The following is a 24,958-nucleotide window of genomic DNA, read 5'->3' as shown; positions in this document are numbered from 1 at the left end:
GACTCCATCACTCTCTGAGGAAGTGTGTTCCACTGTTGAACAGCTTTCACTGTCTGGATATTCCTCCTAATGTTGAGGTGGAATCTCTTTTCCTGTAGCAATTTGTTTGCTTGTTGGTCCAAGACAGTCTGCTTGGATGGGATGGAAAGGAGTAGTAGAGACAGGTGTCATCCATATATTGATACCACCTCTGTCTTCTCTGGATTAAATTTCAATTTGTTTGCTCTCATCCAGGTCATTACTGATAATAGATACTGGTTTTGGTCCAAGACAGTCTCCTTGGATTGGATGGAAAAAGTAGTAGAGATGAGTGTCACCCATATAGTGAGGCCACTACAGCATGACCTCCCCCAGTGGTTTCATGTATATGTTAAATAGCATGGGGGACAAAAAAGAACCTTAAGGGACCCCAGGAGGTTGAACATGTGCCTCCAAGCACAATCTTCTGGTTTCACTCCTCCAGGAAGGAATGAAGCCACTGTAAATCAGTGCCTCCAAGTCCCTTATCAGTGAAGCAACCCAGAAGGATACCATGGTCAATGGTACTGTTAGCCAATGAGAGGTCCAGCAGAACTATCAGCGACACGCACACCCTGTCCAGTTCTGTGTGTAGGTCATCCACCATGATGACCCAAGCTGTCTCTGCTCCAGATCTAGGCCTGAAACTAGACTAAAATAGATCTAGACATCCATTTCATTCAGAAACCCAGAGTCGCAAGCCCAACACACACTCCAATACCTTGCCCAAAAATGGTAGGTTGGACACTGACCGATAATTATCCATCATAATATTCCACTGTCAAACAGCTCTTCCTGTCAGGAAATGCTTTCTAATGTTGAGGTGTGATTGCTTTTTCTACAGTTTGAAGAGTTTGGAGAGTGGGAGTCTGTGGCAATTAAGAGTCCAGCTCCAGTCCTGCAGCTAGACTCATGCAATATGAGACTGACATTTATCCAGTTACAGGAATGATGCTGGATGCATCTCTGCTGCTGCTCCCACCCTCCACCCACCAGAAAATACTGTGGATTTTATGAGGGTGGGAGAGCATTATGTGCTATAATTCCACATGATAGAACTTTATGATATGTCTTTCTGATCTAGGATCTGTTAACTTTTTAATGCTGTGAAAGGGTAGTTCCCTGTTCAACCTGGCAATCCTATGTAAATCCAAATTAGGCACTTAAAATTAATTACATGCATGAGTAAAATAAATGCATATGTAATTGGGGAAAAGAGAACCTGTTCTGTTGTTCACTCCAGATCCACAGGATCACAGTATGATTTTAGATGGCTGGGGACTCCATAGCAAGATACAGACCAAGCAACTATGTATATACTGTCTATGAATATGTGTATGAACAAATTAGAATTAATTCTGACTACAACCACATTCTGACAACTGAATTATCAGCATGGTTCTGTTTTTTGTTTTACTTGAAAATATACAAGAGTGCAAGATGCATTCTACATATAATTTAGCCCAGATTTAGCACCTTTGAGACTCACTGGTGTCAAAGGAAAATTAAACATATGTTCACATCTAACCTAAATCAGTAGCATAAAAACACTACTTAATTTTGGCTGGCTTGTATCCCATTCATAGTGTGTCAGTTATGAACAGTTCATTTGTGTGTAACTACCCCATAGTTATGTGGAAATCTCAGCAATGTACAGCAGATTTTCATAGGTATCTGGAACCATTGTTGCCCTTTTGCTTATAAGAGTGTCTAAAGATGACCTTGTTTTATTATTAAACCTGTTTGTTCGGGTTCATGGAAGCATAGATGTCTAAATTTGGAGATGCAGTAAACCACCAAGACTAATTCTATTCTAAGCCATTTTAGAAAAATAAAGTGGTTTTTGTGGACAATTGTGAAAGTTGCGCACTTAGCATGGGCATTGTTTTTTGGGTGGATCCAGGTTGCGCTGCTCTGTGTCTTGGGTCTGAATGATACTAATTTCAGATTGTATAAACTCAGAATCATATGGACGAACACCTAAGTTCCTTCTGTGCTGAAATGAAACATAAAACAACAGAGTCCTCTTCTTGTTTAATTTCTTTCCCCCAAAAGTCCTTGTTTAAAAAATAGGAGTGTTACGCACGACAGACCCTAGGGGTATTAAACATTTTCCACCAACAGTTATAATACTTTCCTTAAGTTTTCTCACCCACATCCACCCTATTAGATCAAGAGTTCTCCCATGACAATGTGAAGAGAAAAGAGGCACCGTTCCAGTATAGTACCAGCCCTTATCGCTGATCCCAGAGTGGATGCTACAGCTTGATGTATTTGAGACAGATAATGTTAATTTATAGAGAAACGTCACACAGGCACACCCACACCGAACCCCCCAAACAGCTTCATTAAATGTAATAGTATAAAGCTAAGCTGTAGTAGGGCTTAGAATACTTGACAGATGCAATGATAGTTGAGAAGATTCATTACCATGGCATAGTCTGTGAAGTGAAATCTGTGCTGTGTTACTCTGGATTTGGCTCCCTGCTACCACCTTTGCATCTGCAGGGAGCTGTTTACAGAGTTGTTCTAAGTGCTCAGAGGTCTATTACACACTGGTGTCCAGGAAGAAAATGCAGAGTCTTGACAGCCCACTGGGAAGAACTTACATGGGACTTTTTAGATAAAGTTGCTCAGATCCGCTCCAGTGCGCATGCTGTAGTTGATACAATGCCAGTGGATGTAACCTTGGCTCCTGTCTGTCCAGTGTTAATAGATACTTTTTAATTTGTGCAGCCCAAAGATGTGGACAGGATCCTCCAAGAGCCACCACCTGTGTGTGTTTTTGAAGAGTCTTCCCTTACCCTTCCTAGCTTATCAAACAGGTCAAAGAGGGACTGGCTGAGTGGGTGAAGGGGGTAGTTAGTACCTCACTACAAAAAGAGAGCATTCAAACTTGCTTAAAGGAGCCAGTTGTGAAGCTTTTGTTGAAAAAGCCACCCCTGGATTGTGGTGGAGTCTCCTTTGGAGGTTTTTAGGCAGAGGTTGGATGGCCATCTCTTGAGGGTACTTTGATACTGTGTTCCTGAATGGCAGGGGGTTGGACTGGGTGGCCCTTGTGGTCTCTTCCAACTTTATGATTCTATGATTCTAAGTTAGCCACTCTTTAAATAAAATATTGACATATGATGACATTTTCCACCTTGCTGATACTCACAATGCATTTTTGACTGTGGCTTTTTGATCAAAGCTACTCGGCTTCTAGACAGTCACTTTTCTTCTGCAGCTGTTACTACTTCTTACTTCTCTTGTAAGTGAGAAGTAAGTGAACTGAGTTTGGAGCTTCTAGGGAGTTTTGTGAATCTACACAAATTTTAAATTTTGAGGTTGAAATGCAATTCTAGGTGATATTTTTTGATGTTATTAGCTTTACCAATCAACAATTCCCGCTCTTAATATTTGCACATTGTTTTTAAGTAGCTGTTCAAGAATGATAAAGCACAGTGTTTTCTGGTGCTTTTTCCCCCTGTTGTTCAAGCGGTTGAAAGGCCATGGCAGTCTTTTTAGAACCAGCCTTTGAAAAGACTGCTTTGTAAAAAATAAATCCATCCACATAGAGGGAAAGGGAGGGGAGATCTAGTTCTTTCAAAATACCTTTCTCAACATTCAACACTATTAGTTCAAAACTACTCACTTCCCCAGCTCTTAACAAGTAGTTTGTCTTTCATTTCAATCCAGCAAGAGATCTATGCACAGAACCCAGCTTCTACATAGAAAGCCAATGTTTTAGGGATGAAAGAGAATTCTGTTCCATCTCAATTATCATCCCAATTGACCAAACTTGTACTTTTTGAACCAACAGGTGAGCCGGAATGGATATACCCTTTTGTTTTCACTTATCTCTAATTTTTCTGGTACAGTTTTCTAAGAAGTAAGTGCAAACAAAGTGGGTAAATTAAGAGAAAAGTGTCCCAAGAAAAATGTATATTGGGGGAACACGTATATTTAAGCAACTGTTTCCAAAAATCTGTACAGTATATTCACCATCATGGCATAAGATGTATATATTAGGAGAATTGTCTATAAAAATAAATGTCATTTTTGTGCAGTGTTTTCCAAAAGTAAATGTAGGCAGAAATAGGACAGACATTTCAAACTTGTGTTTGAAAAGAAGCAAAGCTGCCACACATTTAAAATCAGATCTATACACACATCTGTGTTGTGCCAGCATTTGCCAGAATTCACTCTCCCAAGTGGTATCAGGAACAGAGTCCTGATATCAGATGGGAGCAAGCCAGAGGTAAGTGTAGTCCAAAATAGATAGGCAAATGATCTGGTGCCAGAGGTGAAATCAAATGGGCAGATGGACCAGAGGCATACATTTTCTAAGACAGAAACAAATATCAGCAGCTGGTAAATCTGATGAGCTAGGCGTCATCCAGGACTGATAATACAATGCATTTCCTATCCCTTAATAGGAATACAGAACTCACATTGCTTGGACTGAGGAGTTTATCAAACGGGAGGAATTTCTCTTAAATTCGAATGAAAAGAAAGTGGGACCAGAACGCATTCACTTAAAGTCGCTAGTTTTGCGCAATTACGTGAATACGCATTGCATTTGAACTGGCTCCCCATTGCTCCAAAACAGCATGCCATTGCCCGAATTTGCGTGTGGCAGTCTATCACGCAATAATGTGAAAACACATGATTGCGTTTGAACTGACTTCCCATTGCCCTAATTTGCGTGTGGTGGTCTATCACGTAATAACGTTAAACCCTACGATTGCATTCAGACTGCCATCGGATTATACTTCCAATTCCCCTTGTTTGATAAACTCCTGAGACTGATCTGAGATGAAGGTTGAACACAACAACCACTTTCATCCTATTGGTGTCTTTTCAAACTTCTCCTACCAACATACCTCCCACATAAAAGCACTGTATGTAGGCCACAGTGGTAGCTGTATCCCCTGTCCTACTAAAGCACATCACATCATTCATCTTTAAAAAAAAATCCAGTACCTTAGAGGGAAATTCTAGGGGCACACCAGCCTCTAGTGCAGCTCCCTCACACTGCTTCTTGCTTTGTAGCTGTGTGCTTTCAAGCCACTTCTGACTTACAGCAACCACAAGACAACCCTATCATGGAGTTTTCCTGGTAAGATTTATTTAGAGGAGGCCACTTTGATAATAGAGTGGAATGTTTCCATTCAGAAGTTCTTCCTCAACAACCAGAAGAATCCAAGGTTTAACTTTCTGACAGTAAGGGCTGTTCAATAGCGAAACACACTCACGCAGAGTGTGGTGGGGTCTCCTTCCTTGGAGGTCTTTAAACAGAGGCTGGATGGCTATCTATCAAGCATGCTTTGATTGAGAGTTCCTGCATGGCATGGGGTTGGACTGGATGGCCCTTGTGGTCTCTTCCAACTCTATGATTCTATGATTAAATCCCCACTCAGTCATGGAAACCCAGTGGTTGATCTTGGGCAAGTCACACACTATCAGCCTCAGAGGATGGCAAAGGGAAACCCCATTTGAACAATTCTTGCCTTAGGGTCGCAATAACTTGGAAATGACTTCAAGGCTCACAACAACAACAGCAACTACAACCACTATGCAGCTCTGCTTCACTGAAAAATTCCTGTGGACATCCCTAGGACTCTGGAAGACCAGGGTTCAAATCCCCTCGGCCAGAGAAACCCACTCTTTCTAAGCCTCAGGGAAAACAACGACAAACATTCTCTGACTAAATCTTGATAAGAACATCCCATTATAGGTTTGCCACAAGTTGGAAATGACTTGAAGGCACACACCACCACCACCGCCACCAAAAACCACAACATTTTACATTACTCGCTACTCATGATTAGAAATATATTACTCTGGAAAACAATGTCTAACAAGTAATCCATTGCTTTTAAAATAAATGTTTCCCTCCTTTGCATACAAACCATTATTCTCGGGGGAGGAGGGGGGACCACTTCTTTTCTTTTTGCACATAGTAAAACTGATACATATCTATAAAAGAGAGAAATGACTCGCTCAAAGTACATTTTAGGATCTTCAATGGAATTTAAAAGTAAACCATACAGAGAGGGGAAAAAAACCTCTTTAAAATTCAGCACAAAGAATGATTTCATTATTCATTCTTCACAGACAGAAAATCTTTTGCTTCATAACTAAGCAGCATATTTTAGAGAACATTGGTGAGATGCTGGATTTAAAATAAGTTTAGCTCTTTTTCAATTAGTGTTAAATGCAAACTTTTTTTGGTGTGTATTTTAGCTATATTTTAATTTAATATATACAAAGAGGTACTTTAGTTTTCATACAATCTGTGATCTTTGAACAATTTCCAGCCAGAAGTATCCTCCTTTCTCTGGTTTTTGGCAATCTTCATATCTATTTGTTAGAACTGTGGCACTACAGTGTATAATTTAATGTCCAAAAAGCTATTCAAGGTATTATTAGGCTTTCTTATCATGCTAAACCTTTTATATGAGATTCATTTTGACATGATTTCAATAATATGCTGATTTTATGAGCAATTAAAATCCCTTTTGGACCTGAAGATAAGATTTGGGCAATTTCCTATGGAGGGTTGTATTGTCCTCCCATCAGTGCCTGCAACTTTCTCCACTGTCATTCCAGTGATTCAATTGGGAAACATGGTATGAGAGGAGCACATGCCTTGTTCCCTAGCAGAACTGCATTCTTGATGGCCACAATGAGTGTGATTCAAGTGGGAAACATGGTGAATGGTACCAGCCATCCAGCAGATTTGTTGTAAGAGTGGGAGTGGGGAAAGGGAAGTAAGCCTCAGATTGCCCATGCAAGTTTTAAACAGGTAGGGATTTTAAAGTAAACAATCAAAAAAATGGCAAAGAGGCTTTATTTGATGTTGTTGTTGTTAACTGACCTTGAGTTGACCTCAACTCAGGACAACCCTGTGGATGAGACATTTCCAAGATGCCCTATTTTCTGCTGCTCTACTCAGGTCCTTCAGATTCAGGCCCATGACCTCCCTGATTGAGTCCATCCATCTGGTGTTCAGTCTTCCTCTCTTTCTATTATCCTATACTTTTCCTAGCATTATTGTCTCATGATGTGGCCAAAACATGACAGCCTCAATTTGATCATCTTGGCTTCCAGGGTGAGTTCAGGCTTGCTCTGTTCAAGGACCCATTTGTTTGTCTTTTTGGCTGTCCTCAGCACTCTTCTCCAGGACCACATCTCAAATTAATAGATTTTCTTCCGATCCATTTTCTTCACTGCCCAGATCTCACATCTGTACATGGTGATGGGGAATACAACAGCTTGGATTATTCAAACTTTAATGCTCCATTGTATATTTTTAGTTTTTAAGGATCTTGTCCAGTTCTTCCATGGCTGCCCTTCCCATTCCTAGCTTTCTTATTTTACTGCAGTCTACTTTCTGATCAAAGTTTGATCCAAGGTATGGGAAACTATTTAACTACTGTATTTATGTTTCCTCATTGTCTCGACTGAATTTATGTAGATCCTCCGTTGTCATTATTTTTTATTTCTTTATGTTCAGCAACAAGACTGCCTTCATCCTTTCTTCTTTGACCTTCCTTAGTATGGATTTCTCACATATAGGAAGAGACCAATGTATGCAGTCCATCAATTCTGTTAAGAAATATTTCCCGTAAAACATTGTTTGTCAATTCTGTGTAGAGATCCATTATTAAATTTCACATATTTCAGCAAGTAAAAGCCTGAAACTACCTTCTAGTCAACAAGACGATGAAACAGAAAAGTGTTTCAAATTTTATCACAATCACAAAATCTAGTCAATAGGCAACTGCAGCTCAATCTCAGCTAAAGCAGGAAAGGAGATATTTTAGGGGAGCCCCTCCAGCAGTACATGAAAAACAAGTGGGAACATGACACCAGAGCTAAAGTCATCTGCAACGAGTTGATGATATGGCATGAGATTAAGTTCTAAATTCATACTGAGAAACTGGAAGCAAATCAGTCACCAACAGGGCCATCAAAGGTGATTCTACTGTCCGAAGCTAAGGAAAAATTTCCCATACCTTACTCGGTTCCACGTACAGAGGCAAACTGAACTGGAAAATGAATCTTACCACAAGCCTGGACTACTCCTTGCTACCACAGCATCTGCCACCTAACTTACTCAACTCTGCCTAATGCAGAGTGAGCCTTTATCACAAGGTCCAGGTGGTATCCACCTTAAGGGTTTTTAAGGACTTCCACAGCAAAACTGAGCAACAAAATATGTAATGTGCTTCTGAGACCGATCCCACCTCCAGCAATCACCTCTTTGTCCAGGATGATTCATATGACAAATCCCATCGAAATAAGATTTGAAATTGCAAGGGAATTGTAATTTTGGGCATTTAAAAAAAAAAGGATAGTTGAGTATCCAGAAAATTTACAGGCCAGTTAGCTGTTCCAGGCAAACTGACAGAAAGCATTATTAAAGACAAATTATTAAGCAGATATAAGGACAAATTCTGCTGAAGGGGAATCAAATAAGTCCTTGAGAGAGTCAACTCTGTGAACCACTTTGAGACTATTTAAAATGGAAAGAAGTACACAAACGTTCTGACTAAATAATTAAATCAACCCTTTGAGAGAGCCAACAAGCATTTCGTGATCTGGTAGGCTTCATTTGCTTCAAACTGTTTTTGAAAAGTCAGCCAGCAAAGACTGCTGAGCAACCCTCACAGACACAGGATAAGAGGAAATGTCCTCTTACAAATAAGTAACTTGTTAAAGCACAGGAACTTGAGATTGGGAATGAATAGTTCTTATACTAGACCACTGAAAACTGTGTTTTTCCATGGATCTGGACTGGGAACAGTGCTTCTTCACTTGTTCATAAATGATCTGGTGTTAGGCATGAGCAATGAAGTGTCTTGTTTTACTGAGGACACCAAATTATTTAGACTATTTAAAACAAAAAGGGACTCCAAAGAACTCCAGAACAATAGCTCCAGACTGGGGAAAATGGTCATCCAAACGGCTAATGATGTTCAATATAAGCAAGTGGAAAGTGGTGCATATCGGTGCAACGAAAACTTCACTGTTAAATCTCCTTCGGCAGCAAATTAGCATCAAAAGGATCTTTGGGCTGTGATGGACAGCTCAATAAAAACAATGACCCAGCAAATACCTGCTCTAAAAAGGGCAAACTCCCCATTGAATTCCCCAAATGAATCCCATTTGGGAAGAAAGAAGGAATGTAAATTCCTTATATAAATAAAAATAATAATAAAGTAATAAATTCTCATGTTAGGAAACGTTAGTTTAGCAATCAAATTTGAAACTGCAAATTCATGATGCCATTATACAAATCTAAGATATGACAATACTGGGAATATTGTGAACAACTCTGGCATTAAAATTTCAAAAAGATATTCAAAGGATGTGAAAATTAATAAGATTGATAACCAAAATAATATAAGGGCTGGAGCATCATCTCTCTGAAAGTTTACAAAGGCTACCTTGGGAGAAAGTTAGGCTATAAATTAATTTTTTTTAAAAAAAATTGTGGGACATAATAGAGATATTATATGTGTTTATATATTTTATAGCAATAGCAATAGCATGTGTATTTCTATACACTTATCAGTGCACTTAAGCACTTCCTAAGTGGTTTACAAAGTGTAAGCCAATTGCCCTCAACAAGCTGGGTACTCATTTCAGTGACCTACAGAAGGATGTCAGGCTAAGTTGACCCTGAGCCCCTGGCAGGTATTGAACTCACAACCTTGTAGTCTGTGAGTGGCTGCAGTCCAGGCTGCACCAGGGCTCTTACACTGTATTTTATACACTGTATATACTCAGGTATAAGTCTAGAAATTTTAGTCAAAAATTGTCCTCAAAATCTGGGTCAACTTATCTATGGGTCAGTTTAATTACTATACTTAAACTCTTATTATAAAAGGAAAAGGGGAACATCCCCTTCTCTGGGTAGAATTGCAGAAGGTGAGAGCTTGGTCTGTCCTGGGAGTTACTAAAAGTAGCATCAATTCTCTCCACTCTCTAATATGGCACCACTTCTGACCCTTTTGAATGCCCTGGTGGGAAAATGCCAGCAGTGGCAGCCCTCTGGTGCTTCCTCTCAAAGGAGCATCAAGAAGAACTGGACATGTGAATAAGACCTTTGTATATGCTTGTCAGCTTTACAGGGTTAAAATCAGAGGAGGTTAGCACATTAAAGTTAAAAGCTATAACCACTGCTAACATAGGGGCACGGACCGGCACAATACGCTGGCTTAGGGGCAGCATGGGGGTGTGGTATTTAAATGACATGTGCCCTGATAACACCCCAAGCCGGCATCATCCTCCCCACCCAAACAGACAGCGGGCAGTGTTGCAGCGCTCCCAAAGTGCGGTATTTATACACCACATGCCACAGAAACACTGAAACGCTAGTGCTGTGGCAGAAAAGCCACCCTTTGGGGACCGGAAAAATGCCAGATTGGGGCCACAGCGTGTGGTTGCCACGGCCCCTATCCAGTGATCAAAGGGGCAGCATCAAGCCGCCCCTTTAGGGCCATCGGTTCCAGCCCATAGTCACCAATTTCTTTGCTTTGCCATTTCATCCTTTTTGATATGTGTGTGTGTGTGTTTCTAGCTCCACCTGTGATTGGTCACCACAACCATCATTTGTGAGAATTCAATCCATCCAGCCTTTAGGTTGAACACAAACAGTAATGCCTGCCAGAATTTTCTAAGTTGCTTGGCATTGTTTTACTTTGCTTTATCCTTTACATCCTTTGTTACATGCCCTGAAGTTTACTTTGACTCACCCATGGGTCATATCAAATCCATATTTTTGGCAGCCAAACCTGCCCTCAACTTACGCATAAGGTCGATTTAGAGTTGAGTAGGTACAGTATATTTCATTATAACATGAAATAGATACATTTTTCCTCCTCATTGTAATATTAGAATGAAGGATCATAAAGTGAAGCTGAATGGTAGACAATTTTGGACAAAGAAAAAGAAGTACTTTTTTGTATAAAAAAGCAGACAATTATATTATGGAATTAATTATCACAAGAGTAGAGATGCCTGCCAGCTTAGATGGATTTTAAAAAGGGATTAGACAAATACATTGAAATATAAAAATACTGATGGCTATAAATTGTGCCCTGTATCAGAAAAAGTATGGCTCTCAGTAGCTGTTGCTAGGGAACATGAGTTGAAGGATTACATTGGGCTGATGTCTTGTTTACGGGTCTCTTCTAAGCCCACTGTGGGAACAGACTAGCACACCACATAGGACTTCTGTAGTTTACAGCTAAGGACAGATGTCTGATGTTCACAGACTCACTCAGTTTCCCCTTTGTTACAAAACTCACTGGTTCTGTTTTTCCACACCGTGAAGTTTCAACTACTTGTAAGAAGAATCTCAACACAAAATGGCACAAATTCCATGCTCTCAATGTCAGATTGGGAGGATTAAAAATAAAATAACTGGAAAATGTGTTCCGCTAGCCTAGCACAAGAGGCTTGGGACCTATGTGTGAGATTTACATGTTACGGGGGGGGGGGGGGGGATCTAGTTATCCTGGACAGAGGAAAGACAAGGGTAGCTAAAGGCAAGAGTAGGAAAAGTGCAGCTCACCCACCCAAGAAAAATTAAGTATCTCTCCCTGAAATTGAAGTAGAAATGCACTAATGGTGCAATTGAATAGTGTAGGTAATTATATTAATTCAACTACTTTTAGTTGCAACAGAACCTGGTTTTGCAACACAGTGTAACAAGAAATGTCTCATCACACATTTCCAAGCCCTTGAGCATATATAGAGTATCTTTTTAAATCCCAGGTGCTGTCAGTGCAGAGCGAGCAGTGCACTTCCTAGCTAATTTTATTCTCAAAGAAAGCACTGATCAATTTAGTCTTGAAAGGACTTACTCTGCACAAAATTCACATGTAGTATTTCTGCAAAGAAGGCAGCATTTTCTGCGCAGGGAACAGCAGAAATACTGTGTCTGCAAGAAAAAAAATCATTTGCAGAAATATTAATATATTTAATTTATTTATTTATTTATTTATTTGGGGGATTTATAGTGTGCCTTTCTCCCAAAATGGGCTTCAAGGATGCTTACAACAATTTAAAAAGATAGAACTAAAACACTGATTACAAAACTTAAAAATGATTCAATATTATTAATATTAAAACATAAGTTAAAAACAGCATAGTTAAAATCAATAAAAAAACCACCACATTATACAGTAAAATTCATCCAGGCTAAATAAAAATGTCTTTAGCTGCTGCAAAAAGACAGCAGAGAGGAGGCCGACCTGACCTCCCATGGAAGGCAGTTCCACAGTCTGGGAGCAACCACAGAGAAGGCTCTCTCCCAAGTCATTACCAACTGCGTCTGTGAAGGTGATGGGACAGAGAGAAAGCCTTCCCTTGCTAATCTTAGTGCTTGGGCTGGCTCGTATAGGGAGATATGGTCCTTCAGTCTGGAGCCAATCCATTTAGGGCTGTAAAAATCAAAACCAGACCCACGAATTCTGCCTGGAAACAGATTGGTTGCCAGTGCAGCTGTTTCACATGATCCTTGCAGCCAGACCCAGGCAACATTCTGGCCGCAGCATTTCGGACCCACTCAACTTTCCAAACAGTTTTTAAGGGTGGCCCCACATAGAGCACATTACAATAGTCCAAACAGGATGTATTCAAAGCATGTGTCACCCTAGCAAGGTCCGACTTATCAAGAAACAGGTGCAGCTGGTGCACTAGTTTTAGTTGTGCAAATGCACTTTTGGCCAAGGCTGAAACCTGGGTATCCAGGCTGAAACACCCAAGCTGGAAACCTGAGATTTCAGGGGAGGTGTAACCCCAGCCAATACAGGCATAGTTCCTATTCCCTTATCTGTCTTCGGTCCAACCAGCAGTACCTCCAACTTGTCTGAATTAAGATGTTCATGTTCATCTAGTCCATTACTGACAGCAGACAGTGGTTTAGTACAGAAACAGCTTCTTTAGGGTTTGATGGAAAGGAGAGCTAGCATTGGATGTCATCAACATACTGCTGACACTGAACTCCAAAACTCTGGATGACCTCTCCCAGTGGTTTCATAGGAGGGAGCAAGTTTTGCACAGAATAAAACCCAAACTCTGAAGAGTCTCATCAGTCCATGGTTTCCTGATAGTCAATAATTTTTTTAAATGATTAAAAAAATATTTTCAAATATTATTTCCATCCCTATTCAGAGCTTGTGTCTTGCTCATTCTGTGGTTAGAAATGTTGGCCCTCTGTTTTCACAGGGATCTGTTCTGGACCCTCCCCCTGCGAAAACAGAGGCGCACGCATATTCAAGCCTCATAGGCTTGAATGGAGCACACTCTGTGTGTGAGGCCCGGGCACACGCACCATGGGAAATAGCGGAGGTTGCCCTTCTGTGGGTATTTGAGGGCATGGATCTGAGATCTGTGAGTTAGGAGGGGCGACTGTATATATGATATCTTGGGATCAGAACAAACAATAGCATGTTTAAAAATCAACTTCTCTGGAGTGTGAGTAATATAAACTCTTTTCTGGTCTTGCTGAGGCTCCAAGAAATACTTAACCCATGAAACAATCTTCTCATCAGCTCTGTACAGTGGATCTGTACTCCTAGAAAAAGCAAACAAAGGGCAGCCATTTGCTAACTGTGAACGGATTACAAGTGAAGTAAACAATGCTTTTGAGTGTTTCCTTTGTTCCCAGTATAATGTATACAAATGAATGGAAGGCAAAACAAGAACTCAGATGACTACTCAAATAAGAACTGGAAGTACAGGAAAGAAAAGCAACATAATTAATGTCAAAAGGTTTGATGATTTATTTATTTTGCCCAACGGTACACATGTGCTCCAGCATGTAAGACATTTCTTTACAAAAATGGACTGTAGGCATTGTCAAATGGTGGACACAAAATTACGTGGTGAATAAGCTAGAACTATTACAACTGCTCACCAGTTTTCACTAGGATAGATGTTTGTCCCAGACCAGTTCAAATTAGGAGTGATTTGATTCTTTATGGCAGAGAGTTGGACTGGATGGCCCTTGTGGTCTCTTCCAATTCTATGATTCTATTACGTATTCTATGATAATTACATCCAAGATTTGGGCAGGGGTTGTTTTTGTACTGTGGTGGGGGGATCTAAGGTGAGTTTGAGATTATTTTGTAAGCCCTTCCTTGTGCAAGTGATGGGCATGTCTGCAGCTCTAATACAGTTTGAGGCATATTCCAGCCTATTCCTTTGATTACAGATTTTGTCTATGAAGATGCCTACATGAAAATCTTATTGTGCTAGTACACCCACATTGGCCTCAGGGTCAGAACAGATTTTTCTGTGTCCCTGTTACCAGAGTACCATGAACCTCTTTTCTTGCTAACTCCGCTTGGTATCAGCAGCAGCTGCTGCTGTCTCTGCTCTCTTTCTCAGTTGCACATTATATTACTTTGCACAGAATTATATATTGAGTGGGAAGCAACCTCAGAGATCATTTTATCCAGCTGTTTGCTTAATGCAAGGGTATGCAATGTACTTGTTTTATTTTAGTTTATTTATATCCCACCTTTCTCCCAACATGAGACCCAAGGTAGCTTACAGTTCTTTATTTTTATTTGACTTTATGATTTTTATTACTTTAAAGTTTTAACAAATTTCCTACAAACCTTCCTAAAAATATTCATATCTGTGATTAAACCACACTAACAATATTTCAATGACTGGATTTCATTATACACACACACACACACACACATAAATGATTGATAAGGAAGTTAATTTTCAGCCATAATCACATACTGGATCAGTTTTAACAGTTCAAAGAACTGCATAATTAAACAGCTATGCTTTGTATAAATCATATTTTAAGATTAAGATGACATATATTTAGCAGCCAAATCTATAGGGTGTGGAACATCAACACTTCAACAGAAGAGAAAAATAAAATCATGAAAAAGCAAAAGACATCCAATAAAACTGTTAACATCATTACAAATTTACACTTTGATATTTGCTCTGATCAAATATCTGGTTTTATAACATTTTTAAAGGACTTTATGCACTGTAGAAACAGTATCTCGACTGGTATTAAAGGGCTAGCAATGATGAAATTTAACTCTTCTAGTACAAAAAACTCCCTAGGAGTGAAATATGCTTACAGCATATTTGAAGGACTGTCTTCCATAAGAACATGCCCATACATTAAAATCCATAAAAACATACCCAGAAAATAACTTCCAAGTTTTGAGAACTACTTCTTTAAAAAGTTATTAATTACAGTTAAGCATGCCAAGGCTACAAACACAACTGTTACAGCTGCATTTTTTAAAATGAAATCTCTACTTTCCCTTTTCTCAATAGTAACAAAAGATTTACTTTTCGTTACTCTTTTTAAAGTTTAAAAATTAAAAGGTATTCAACAACCATGGCAAACTATGACCCAAAGTACATCCAAACAGAATTTAAAGAAAATGTGAGAAACAGATTTACACTATTAAGCCTAGTTGACTGGGAACCAGAGGAACTATAAGCAAAAGTCACAGACATAGTCAATTAGGAATGCAGAAAGACTGTAACTGTGGCCACAAAGAAAGAGAAGAAACAATGGATGACAGATGCAATGCTTCAAGTAGTTAAAGAAAGATGAGATGCAAAAGGAAAGGGAGAAAGGAACGTAATCAGAACCATGAATGGTACTGTCCAATGATTAATGCACAAGGATAAAGAGAATTACTGCAAAAATCAATGCAGAGAAATAGAAGCTGACAAACAGGAGGCCTCTTCCACAAATTCTGGGGATTCAAAGAGAAATTTAAACTAAGGCTTGGAATGCTCTATGATCACAAGAGTAATGTAATACAAGACCATAAGGAAGTAAGAAACTAATGGAAGCAATACACACACACCAAAAAATAAAATAAAATGAAAGGATAAATGCCACATGGGAAGAAGAAACCTATGAAGATGAACCCCAAATTTTGGAAAGTGAAGCAATACGGAAGAACAAATCACCAGGAACAGATGACATACCACTAGAACATGCCACAGAGGCAGAATCAGGCTCAGCTCTAATTAAAATCTGTCAACAAATATGAAAAACAAAGCAGTGGCCCACAGAGTGGAAGAGATAAAAAATACATTCCCATACATTAAAAAAGGAGAAGCAAAAGACTACTATAACTACAAAACCACCATGCTAATTATCCATGCAAGCAAAGTTATACTCAAAATTCTGCAGAAAAATACTCCTAGTATATAAGGAGTTAAAAATCCTTGAGGTGCAAGCTAGGTTCAGAAAAGGAAGAGGCACTACAGATTACATTGCAAACATCTGATGGATAATGGAACAAACCAGAGAATTCCAAAATAAAATCTACATGCGTTTCATTGACTACAGCAAAGCCTTTGACTGCATAGATCATGAAAAGGTATGAAATGATCTCAAAGACATGGAAACAGAACAGGAAGTTATTCAGCAGATTCAATTAAACATGAAAAGACAATGGGAGGTGGGGCTGTCACAGATGATAAAGGGCTCTACAGAAGAGATGAACGCTGTCTAGAATCTTATTCTCATTAATTACTGTTCCATAAAAGTAAATGATTCACAGTTAAAACAGCAAGACACTATTGAACATAAACATTAAAATGGGTTCTTGGAATAAGGCCACAATCAGCTCTGCGAACACTTCTTTCCCTGGTCTCAGTCTTTGGTAAAAGAAGTATTATTTATGACACCAGTGTGTTAATATCTTGCTACATGCCACAAGAACTTGTGGCCCTACAGCACTTTGCTTTTAATGCACTACATTTCTGAGGTGCTTCCACTTCTGACAAATACCAGAAAAAAGACATTGCTCAGCTACTTTGTACTGGCCTCCTTCATGCATTTTCTATAGTAAAGGGGGGGGGGAGAGATAGAGGAGGCCCTGGGAGAACATGAAAGCATCACAAAGGGAAGGCCATGGCATCTGGACCTCTCCCCCTCTGAAACTGAGTCTATGGAAATTATCACATGAAGGAGGCAAGCGTCCCCCTCCCGTGATTAAATCACAATTAAATCCTGTTAATAGTGTGATCAGTGGGGAGGATTATCACATCTTTGCATGCTTTTCCTGTTCTTGTCCCATTTGTAAAGAGTAGTGAAGGCATCATTTGGTATTAACAATCTAATACCAAATGATGCCTCCATTACTCATTACAAATGGAACAAGAACAGGCGAAGCACACAGGGGTGTGATACTCTCCCCCCCCTCCAATTACGCTATTAACAGGAATTAATGGTGATTTAATCATGGGAGGAGGATGCTTGCCTCCCATTTGATAAAGTCCTTTGAGTCACACATGTGGATGTACAATGGGATCGTATGGATTAATTCACAGCAAATTTTATGCAAGAAGAATTCTGTTTTTACCTAGCAACTCTTCAGACCTATAGCTTTCTGGGTCTTCTTTTCCTTTATGTTATCTCTTGCGGCTTCCAGTGATGGCATGAAGATATGAAGACCCAGTTGGACACTGATACCTCTAGCTAATGGCACCTGGTGGCTTCAATGTCAGTGGAGAGGTTAATCTGCTCTACACATTCTGATTTTTAAAGGTGCTATCCCAAGTGCCGAGTCCTACTCTCAGAATACGTTCAGCACCTTGGCTAGCTCATTTAAGTTCATTGTAATACTCAGAACATATCACTATGTCACGGACACCATTTGCCACAGTGTGTAGCCCATCACTGTCTACTTTGGCAGCTTGGAAGTACTTCCAAAGTACTTGGAAGAGGTCTTTTTCCAGACTTGTTATCCCACATATCTCTTACTTGAAGCTGGGATCTTATCCGTGTGACATGTGTACTCTATACACTTAATACAGTACCATATTATAATGATTTCAACGAAAACCAACTCTTTATCTGGCTGAAAGTAACAACTAAATTCTGTGGACAAATAAGGAGTGTGATGATGGGGATTTTCACATAGAGTCTAATATTATCAGCCATCAAATTGAAAATATACAACAAATATTAATTAATATCTTAAATAATGTATTACTGTAAGGAATAAATAAAGATGGCTTATAACTCCAAAACCATTTTCACTATGTCTTGTTCGTAACATTCCTTACTTAAAGGGGGGGGGGGGGGGGGTTAATAACCATGTCACTTTATGGAAAGAAAGAGAGCAAGAGAGATCAATAAATCTAAATGTGGTTTTGGTAACATTTTTTTGCATTAATAATGTGTTTTTCACACAATCCCCTATTATTTTAATGCAAAAAAGAAAAGTAGCATGTATGCTTCTGGATAATGTTTGAAGAAACACAAGCAGGGATTTTTGGTCCCAAACCATATCTGTTTGCACAAGAAAGACCGAATTTGTGCAAAATGTGTCTCTCTGGAAATAGCATATTTTGCGCACACACAAAAAATATTTTTGTACAATGCCACCATGATGCCCATGCCCCCCACAAAAAAAAAATCCACATGTGTTTCCTGCAGCAGGGAGAAAACTATGGGAATTATTTATTCTCTCATGTGAGGACAAAGTAGTTGATTATTTATGTCCTCAATCTAGACCATTCCATTTCAGGTAGAGATGGGAATAGAATTTAGTCCTGTGCTTCTTTTAAAGCCATTTCAACTTCCCTGAAAGAAAATATATACAAAAGAGGATTTTACACTTTCTCAGCTATCTATCATTAATGAACAAGAATGTGACTTCTTAAATGATGGTGGTTAGCTAGGGATAGAAGAGGATGTGACCATAGAGGAACTTTGATTCATATGTAACAGTATCACCCCCACTCCCCAAATAAGTAAAGTGAACAAAAGTTTTCAGTGGAAAGTAGATGACTACAGGTATTTTCAAGTCCAGTTATGTGATGATGTTGGCAAATGATCTATTTGATTCTGGGTTTTTTAAGTGTCTATTTATAGTCATACTTTCTTTTGTCAGCATAACAACACTTGTCCTCTCAGCAGAAGCTTTTAGTCAGTTTCCCATGCTCTGCCTTGGCAAAATATTAGCAAATACTTTGGGGGGAAAACTAGCTTTTTAAAAAAGCAACCCTAAATGTACCTGCATTACACCTCACTTTCAGATTCAAACTAGCATATATCTCAGAGATCATACAGCAGCTTTAAAAAACTCAGATTTCCCCAAGGAATTCCAGCTGCTTCTACTAACTTAAAGAAGTACTATGGATTAGATGCTTGCTAATACCAGGAGATTAATGGCTCCAACACAATATTAATACAAAGGGAATCTATGCTTTTAGAAAAAAAATATTGCTCCGTTAAGTATACTAAATAAACACACACAGAGAGAGATAGAGAGAGAGTGTGTACACCTTCCAAAAATAAACGTTAACCATTTATCTCAAGTCTCTACAAAATCCATAAACCAATGCAACAAATCTCACCAAAAACCTTACCCGTCACAAGCTGTTGTCCAGTTAATCCCACTGGAACCATACCCAGGTTATTCATAGCAGTTGCCCAAGCTGCTGGATCAGTGACTGACATGTTAAGTTGCGTGGTATCTATAGCTATGCTTCCCAAGCCATCAGCTGCTGTAGGAAAAGAAACACATTCTAAGCTTGCAAACAAAGAAGCAACAATAGCAAACTGAACACTAGAAAAATCTCTTAAATTGTTGTGGCACTGCTATCTTAGGACTTATTGTTAGTCATCCTCTCCTGACCATCTCTGGGAAAACTTGCAGTATAGCAGCCAGCAAACAAAAAAGCCAATACACAGCATCTGCAGAAACCTAATCCAATAAGGGGCAAAGGTTCCTATGGAAACAAATTCCCAAGGATGTTGATACGTTTGCAAGAATAACGAATTTAGAATGGCAGAGTCTTGTGGCACCCTTAGCGACTGATAAATTTACAATGGCAAAAACTTTTGGGGACTAAAGTCCTCTTCATTGGATTGCAGCCATGAAAACTAATGCCAAACACATTTGCAAATTTTTAAGGTGCCAAAAGACTTTTTTGTTCTTTTTGCTAACCCTGATTGACACAAATATTCCAGAAGTTGAGAATAAATTTTCTTTTATCATCAAAATAAAAAGTAAGATACCGGGGGAAAGGATCAGGGAATCTCAAGGAGGCACCACCTTCCAATTAAGAACAGAAATTCAGAAATGCCTTGCAGCTACCATGACCATAATGCGATACACCACTTATAATAACTTCTTTCACCTGCTGCCATTGTTCTAGTGGGTATTTCTTCTGGTTTTTTAATTTCTTCAGCTTGATGCCCTTTGACTTCTTCATTTGCTACTGCGTTAGCATCTTGAAAGGTGCAATGGTCTCTCCATCCCTTGGTGCTGGATCCACATTTAGTATGTTATATTCTGGAAGGGGGGAGAAAAAACCATAAACTAAATACTATTTTAATATATCTCTTCAAAACAGATACTGGTAGGAAATCCACACAGAACAGTTAGCCACTCCGAGTTGGGTGTTCAGACCGACTTCAGCCACACTCCTTCCCCAGGCGTTCAAAAGGGAATTAAGCAAACTCTGCTGATTGAGAACAGAACAAACAGTGCAATAGAGGAATCTGTCTAATGCCTAGCCGCTGGGCGAGCAACCTCTCCACAGTTTAGGTCTTATCAGCACCTGCACAGCCGCCTTAGCAAGCTGGCTTACACTGGAAGGACGTACTTGAGGCTGCAAATGAATTTTTTAAAAAGTTAAAAATTAATTGATACTGAAAGTTTGAAGAAAACTGTTGCCTGTTAAATAAATTCCCAGATGCACTGGAGGTAATGTGGGGGATCTGTCGTGAAAACAACCTTGGGTAACTTTAAGAATGAGCTGCGAGAGATAAGAAATTGTTTTAAAATGTACAAGAGTTAAGAATGGTGTACTAATTGATCCCCAGAATCTGTGGAGCAGGCAAGTGGCTAATCATACTCCTCATAATCATTTAAGGGGAATTTTTTTTAACTCTTTGCCACCTTTGATCACACCAATGGGTTAATAAAGTGAGGACAAAAAGCATGTCATCTACAGATCTGTGAAGAGTAACAACTAATACAAACTGCCCAGCTAGAAAAGTGTGGTAAGATAGAAATTAATTGTTCACCACCACCACCACCCATCCAGTTTACTAAGGTATGTGCGTAGGGTTGCCATATTCCAGCTCCTCAAATCTGGAGACCTAATTGGCATATTATGCAAATTATTGTAATTATGTGTGTTATTAATTTACACGTCAGTTATGCAAATTTAACACATTACTCATTGCCCTTTCCTGTCATACTTTATGCCAACACAATGCATCATTACTCCACAGCTTCACTTCTTTCTGTCCTTTGCCTCACCTTGCACCTTTGCTGTGTTCCTCTCCCTTGCTTCTTGCTCTGCCCTACTTGCATCTTCACTTCCTTCCTCATCTTATTTAGGGCTACCACTCCTCCTTGTCTTGCACCTTCCATCACCTTATCTCTACCTCTCTTGCTTCTTGCACCCTCCCCAAGAACCTCTCACTCTTTTCCGCTCCCTTTCTTCATCTCACACATTTGCCATGCCTCCTTCCCATGCTTCCTGCACTCTGCTACCTTCATGTCTCCCCTTCCTTTCTTCTCTTCCTTCTCCTTTCATCCCATGCTGCTACACCTGACTTCTCGTATATCTTGCACCCTCTACGCTCTTCTTCCCTTTAGGACAAACAAGACCTGCTGAAATACCCTCATCTATACAACCATTAAAGGACAGAAGCCCCCTGTTCCTTACTAGCCTGGCCACCACAGGGGAGAGGAAAAAGTGACATGAAGAGAATTTGGTAATACAAGTTGAGCATCTCTTGGATTTCGGGGGTGGATTTTGGAATACCTGTATTTGCATATATATATACAGATGAGATGCAAGTCTAAACACAAAATGCATTTATGTTTCATAACTTACACACATAGCCTGAAGGTAATTTTTTATAATATTTTAAATAATTTTCTGCACGAAACAAAGTTTGTGTACAGTGAACCATCAGAAAGCAAAGGTGTCACTATCTCAGCCACCCATGGAATATTTTGGATTTCAGAATTCTGAATAAGAGGAACTTGTACACTGTACAGCTTGTACAGTGTGCCTGTGCCATATGCAGGCTTGCCATATCCAAATTTGAGCGTATGCATACAGCAAGCCCAAGAGGACAAGATGGCATGTGCACCACTGGTACATGTGAGCTGCCGTAGAAACCAATGGGATTTGAGTGTATGCATTTTTCCCCATATGCGGCGGGGGGGGGGGGGGGAGATCTGGAACAGATCCTCTCTGTATAGGAAGGGCCTACTGTAAAGGGAACTCAACTTGCAATGGGAATGCTGCTAGGACAAAATTCTATGGACAGTTTGGCAAGTTCCAGAATATTTCCTTATTATGCAAATTATTATAATTATGTGCGTTATGAATGTACATGATGATTATACAGATTTAACACATTAACCATTGTCCTCTCTTGCCTTACTTGATGCGCACACACACACACAGACAGAATGGGTAGAAAATGGTTTCTTTTTGTTTTTGCTTGTTTTTTGTTTTTGTGACTTCTTTCATTACTCCCATCCAGTGTTGTGCAGCTGGGAAATTTGATGCTATGGTTATCTAAAAAATTGCGTTTCTAGGCCATTTCCCAGAATTTCCCTTTTGGCCAGAAAGTAGTCTCTGTGGAATTTTTGTAATTTAATGTGCCAACCATGTGCAATCAGTGAAAGGAGAGTGGTGGAATTTCCTTCTTTGGAAGTTTTTAAACAGAAGGTGATGGTCGTGTGCGGAAAATGCTTTGATTTGTGACTTCCTGCATGGCAGGGGGTTGGACTGGATGGCCCTTTTGGTCTTTTCCAACTCTATGATACCGTGATTCTAATGAGGATCAAATACAGACACAGCAGTTCTGAAGAAATAGTCTTATCCATCAAAAACACCATAATGTGTTGGTACTCAGTGCAAAGCATGCTTTAAACAATTGTATTAACTGTGCATTATCATCTCATTGTTTGCTGATATTTTGATGAATTTTGTGTTTCCATTTTACTCAAGTAACATTTTTTTAAGTACTGAAAGTTTGTCTCTGTGTGTCTTCAAGTCATTTCCTACCCTAAGATGAACCTATAATGGGATTTTCTTGGTGAGATCTATTCAGAGGGGACTTGTCTTTGCCTTCCTTTGAAGTGGAGAGAGGGTGACTTGCCAAGGGTCACCTAATGGGTTTTAGGACTGAGCAGGGATTCAAACCCTTGTCTTCAGAGTCATATCCCAACACTCAAACCACTACACCATACTGGCTCTTAATTGAAACCTTATCTATGGGTTTGTTGGTTATTTTTGCTGCTGTGTTTTGTAATGAATTAACCTTTTTATACTTTTTGGACTGCAGATAATGTTGGTCCACAGCTCAAGCTACAAGAGTATGGAATTAGCTGGATATCTGTTTAGTTTTTATAAATTGGGTAGATAGCTTGACAAGTGTGAACATTTTTGAAAGATACTTACGAAAGACATAAATCAACCTGATTGGTACCGTGAAATCTGTACTAGAAGACCATTTCTAGTGGCTTTGACTACAGAAACAAATATTAGAATCATCCCTTGAGATGATAAAACTTGGCAAATGATGTTCTCTAGAAAACCAGTGGCAGCCAGTGTAAGATTTTTCCACTATTTCCTCTCCATGAATGAGCAGAGAAGCTAAACAAAGGTCTTCTCCTCTCCAAACTTCTCGTAAGCATGTCTCTTGGCAATCTGTTGGCTTGGCCTGGGTGAAAGAGCAGGACAGTTGGCCTCTTTTGATTCTAGACTCCAGCTGTCATCTTCTATATTATTCCTATTTGGCCATAAGTATAAGAACATGACCCTTAAATGCTAAAGCTTTATGACAGTTGATTCATCAATTATGTAGCTGGAACGGTCATTTAATATTTCAGTTAAACAATGTTACATTACTCAGCTTTGAAGCAACCTTAAAATGTCAGACAAAATAAGACAGTGTGAAAGGGCCAAGAAAAATAGCTGTTTGGTTGTGAATGCAAACTTGTACAGAGAAAGTGCAACTTCCTGATGTAACACAGCTAACAGCACAAGAAAACAGCACACAAAATTCAACACATAAACCACAGCAATGTGTGTACTAAACAGTAATCATCACAAAAAATACACACTCCTTCAGTGTATTGCTTTTGTGGCTTTGACTACAGAAACAAATATTCATAAAATGTATAAGCCATCTTAACTATGAATGAAATTATTCTACTTGTCAATATTATAGACACACAAAGGAACAGAGTATTCATAGTTTTGAAGTCAAAAGAATAAGTCATAGCTCCAAGCAAAGGATAACTAAGTTTGAAAAATATGTTGATAGTTAATTCTGAGTGCCAGCAAAGACCAATATTTGCGGGGAGAGAGCATGCTCATCCAGGATGCTGAAAGGCTACCTCAGCAGTTTTTAGATATAACATTTGTAATGTACATGTAAGTCAAACTTCCTTCAGGAAGCAGAGCACAGGAAGGCATTAAAAATCACAAAAGAGAAACAACAACAATCTGCAAGTGAAACAGATGATCCCTTGAGAGACTTATTTAAATGATATCTCTAATAGTTAAAACTAAATCTAGATCACTGAAAACTGGTGTGTGCTCTGAACGGGTTACAAATGTGCCAGTTCTTTCTTGGATCATGACAGCAGCTGCAGCCTGCCTAAACCTACATCTATAAATAACAGAATCTGGAGGCCCATTAAATGAGGTATTATGGAAGTCCAGCTTAGTGATAACAAAAGCATATGCAGTACAAAAAATTCATATAGAGGGAAGCAACTTTGCAAGCCTGCTGTGTGTTATGCTGGTGATAAAAAAACAGGTTTGGCTTTTGCTTATACAAAATAGCACCATATCTCAATGCCTCTGTCTCCATTTTTCATTCCGCCTGGAAGCTGATTTTAAAATGTGAATCACTCTCCTATCTTGAAGGGGGAAA

General features: G+C 39.3%; 1 protein-coding gene across 5 annotated transcripts in view; it reads right to left on the bottom strand.

Moving 5' to 3' along the window:
• ENOX1 (ecto-NOX disulfide-thiol exchanger 1) overlaps nt 1-24,958 on the bottom strand; it is a 497,438-nt gene that overhangs the window by 176,621 nt on the left and 295,859 nt on the right. For 4 of the 5 annotated variants that reach the window (XM_089511006.1, XM_089511009.1, XM_089511008.1 and 1 more), the window contains 2 exons: nt 20,179-20,333; nt 19,405-19,542 (listed from right to left, as the gene is read on the bottom strand). In XM_089511006.1, coding sequence (XP_089367132.1) covers nt 19,405-19,542; nt 20,179-20,188 — 148 coding nt within the window. In that variant the 5' untranslated portion in view covers nt 20,189-20,333. The remainder of the gene's footprint in view (nt 1-19,404; nt 19,543-20,178; nt 20,334-24,958) is intronic. The other variant, XM_089511011.1, reaches the window with a different exon arrangement.

This window comes from Sceloporus occidentalis, unplaced genomic scaffold (assembly GCF_023333645.1).
Source record: "Sceloporus occidentalis isolate IW3139 unplaced genomic scaffold, rSceOcc1.0.p SCAF_2, whole genome shotgun sequence".
In the NCBI taxonomy this organism is placed as follows: Eukaryota; Metazoa; Chordata; class Lepidosauria; order Squamata; family Phrynosomatidae; genus Sceloporus; species Sceloporus occidentalis.
Note: the sequence above shows the minus strand (reverse complement) of the source record. Positions and strands in the feature narration are given on the sequence as shown.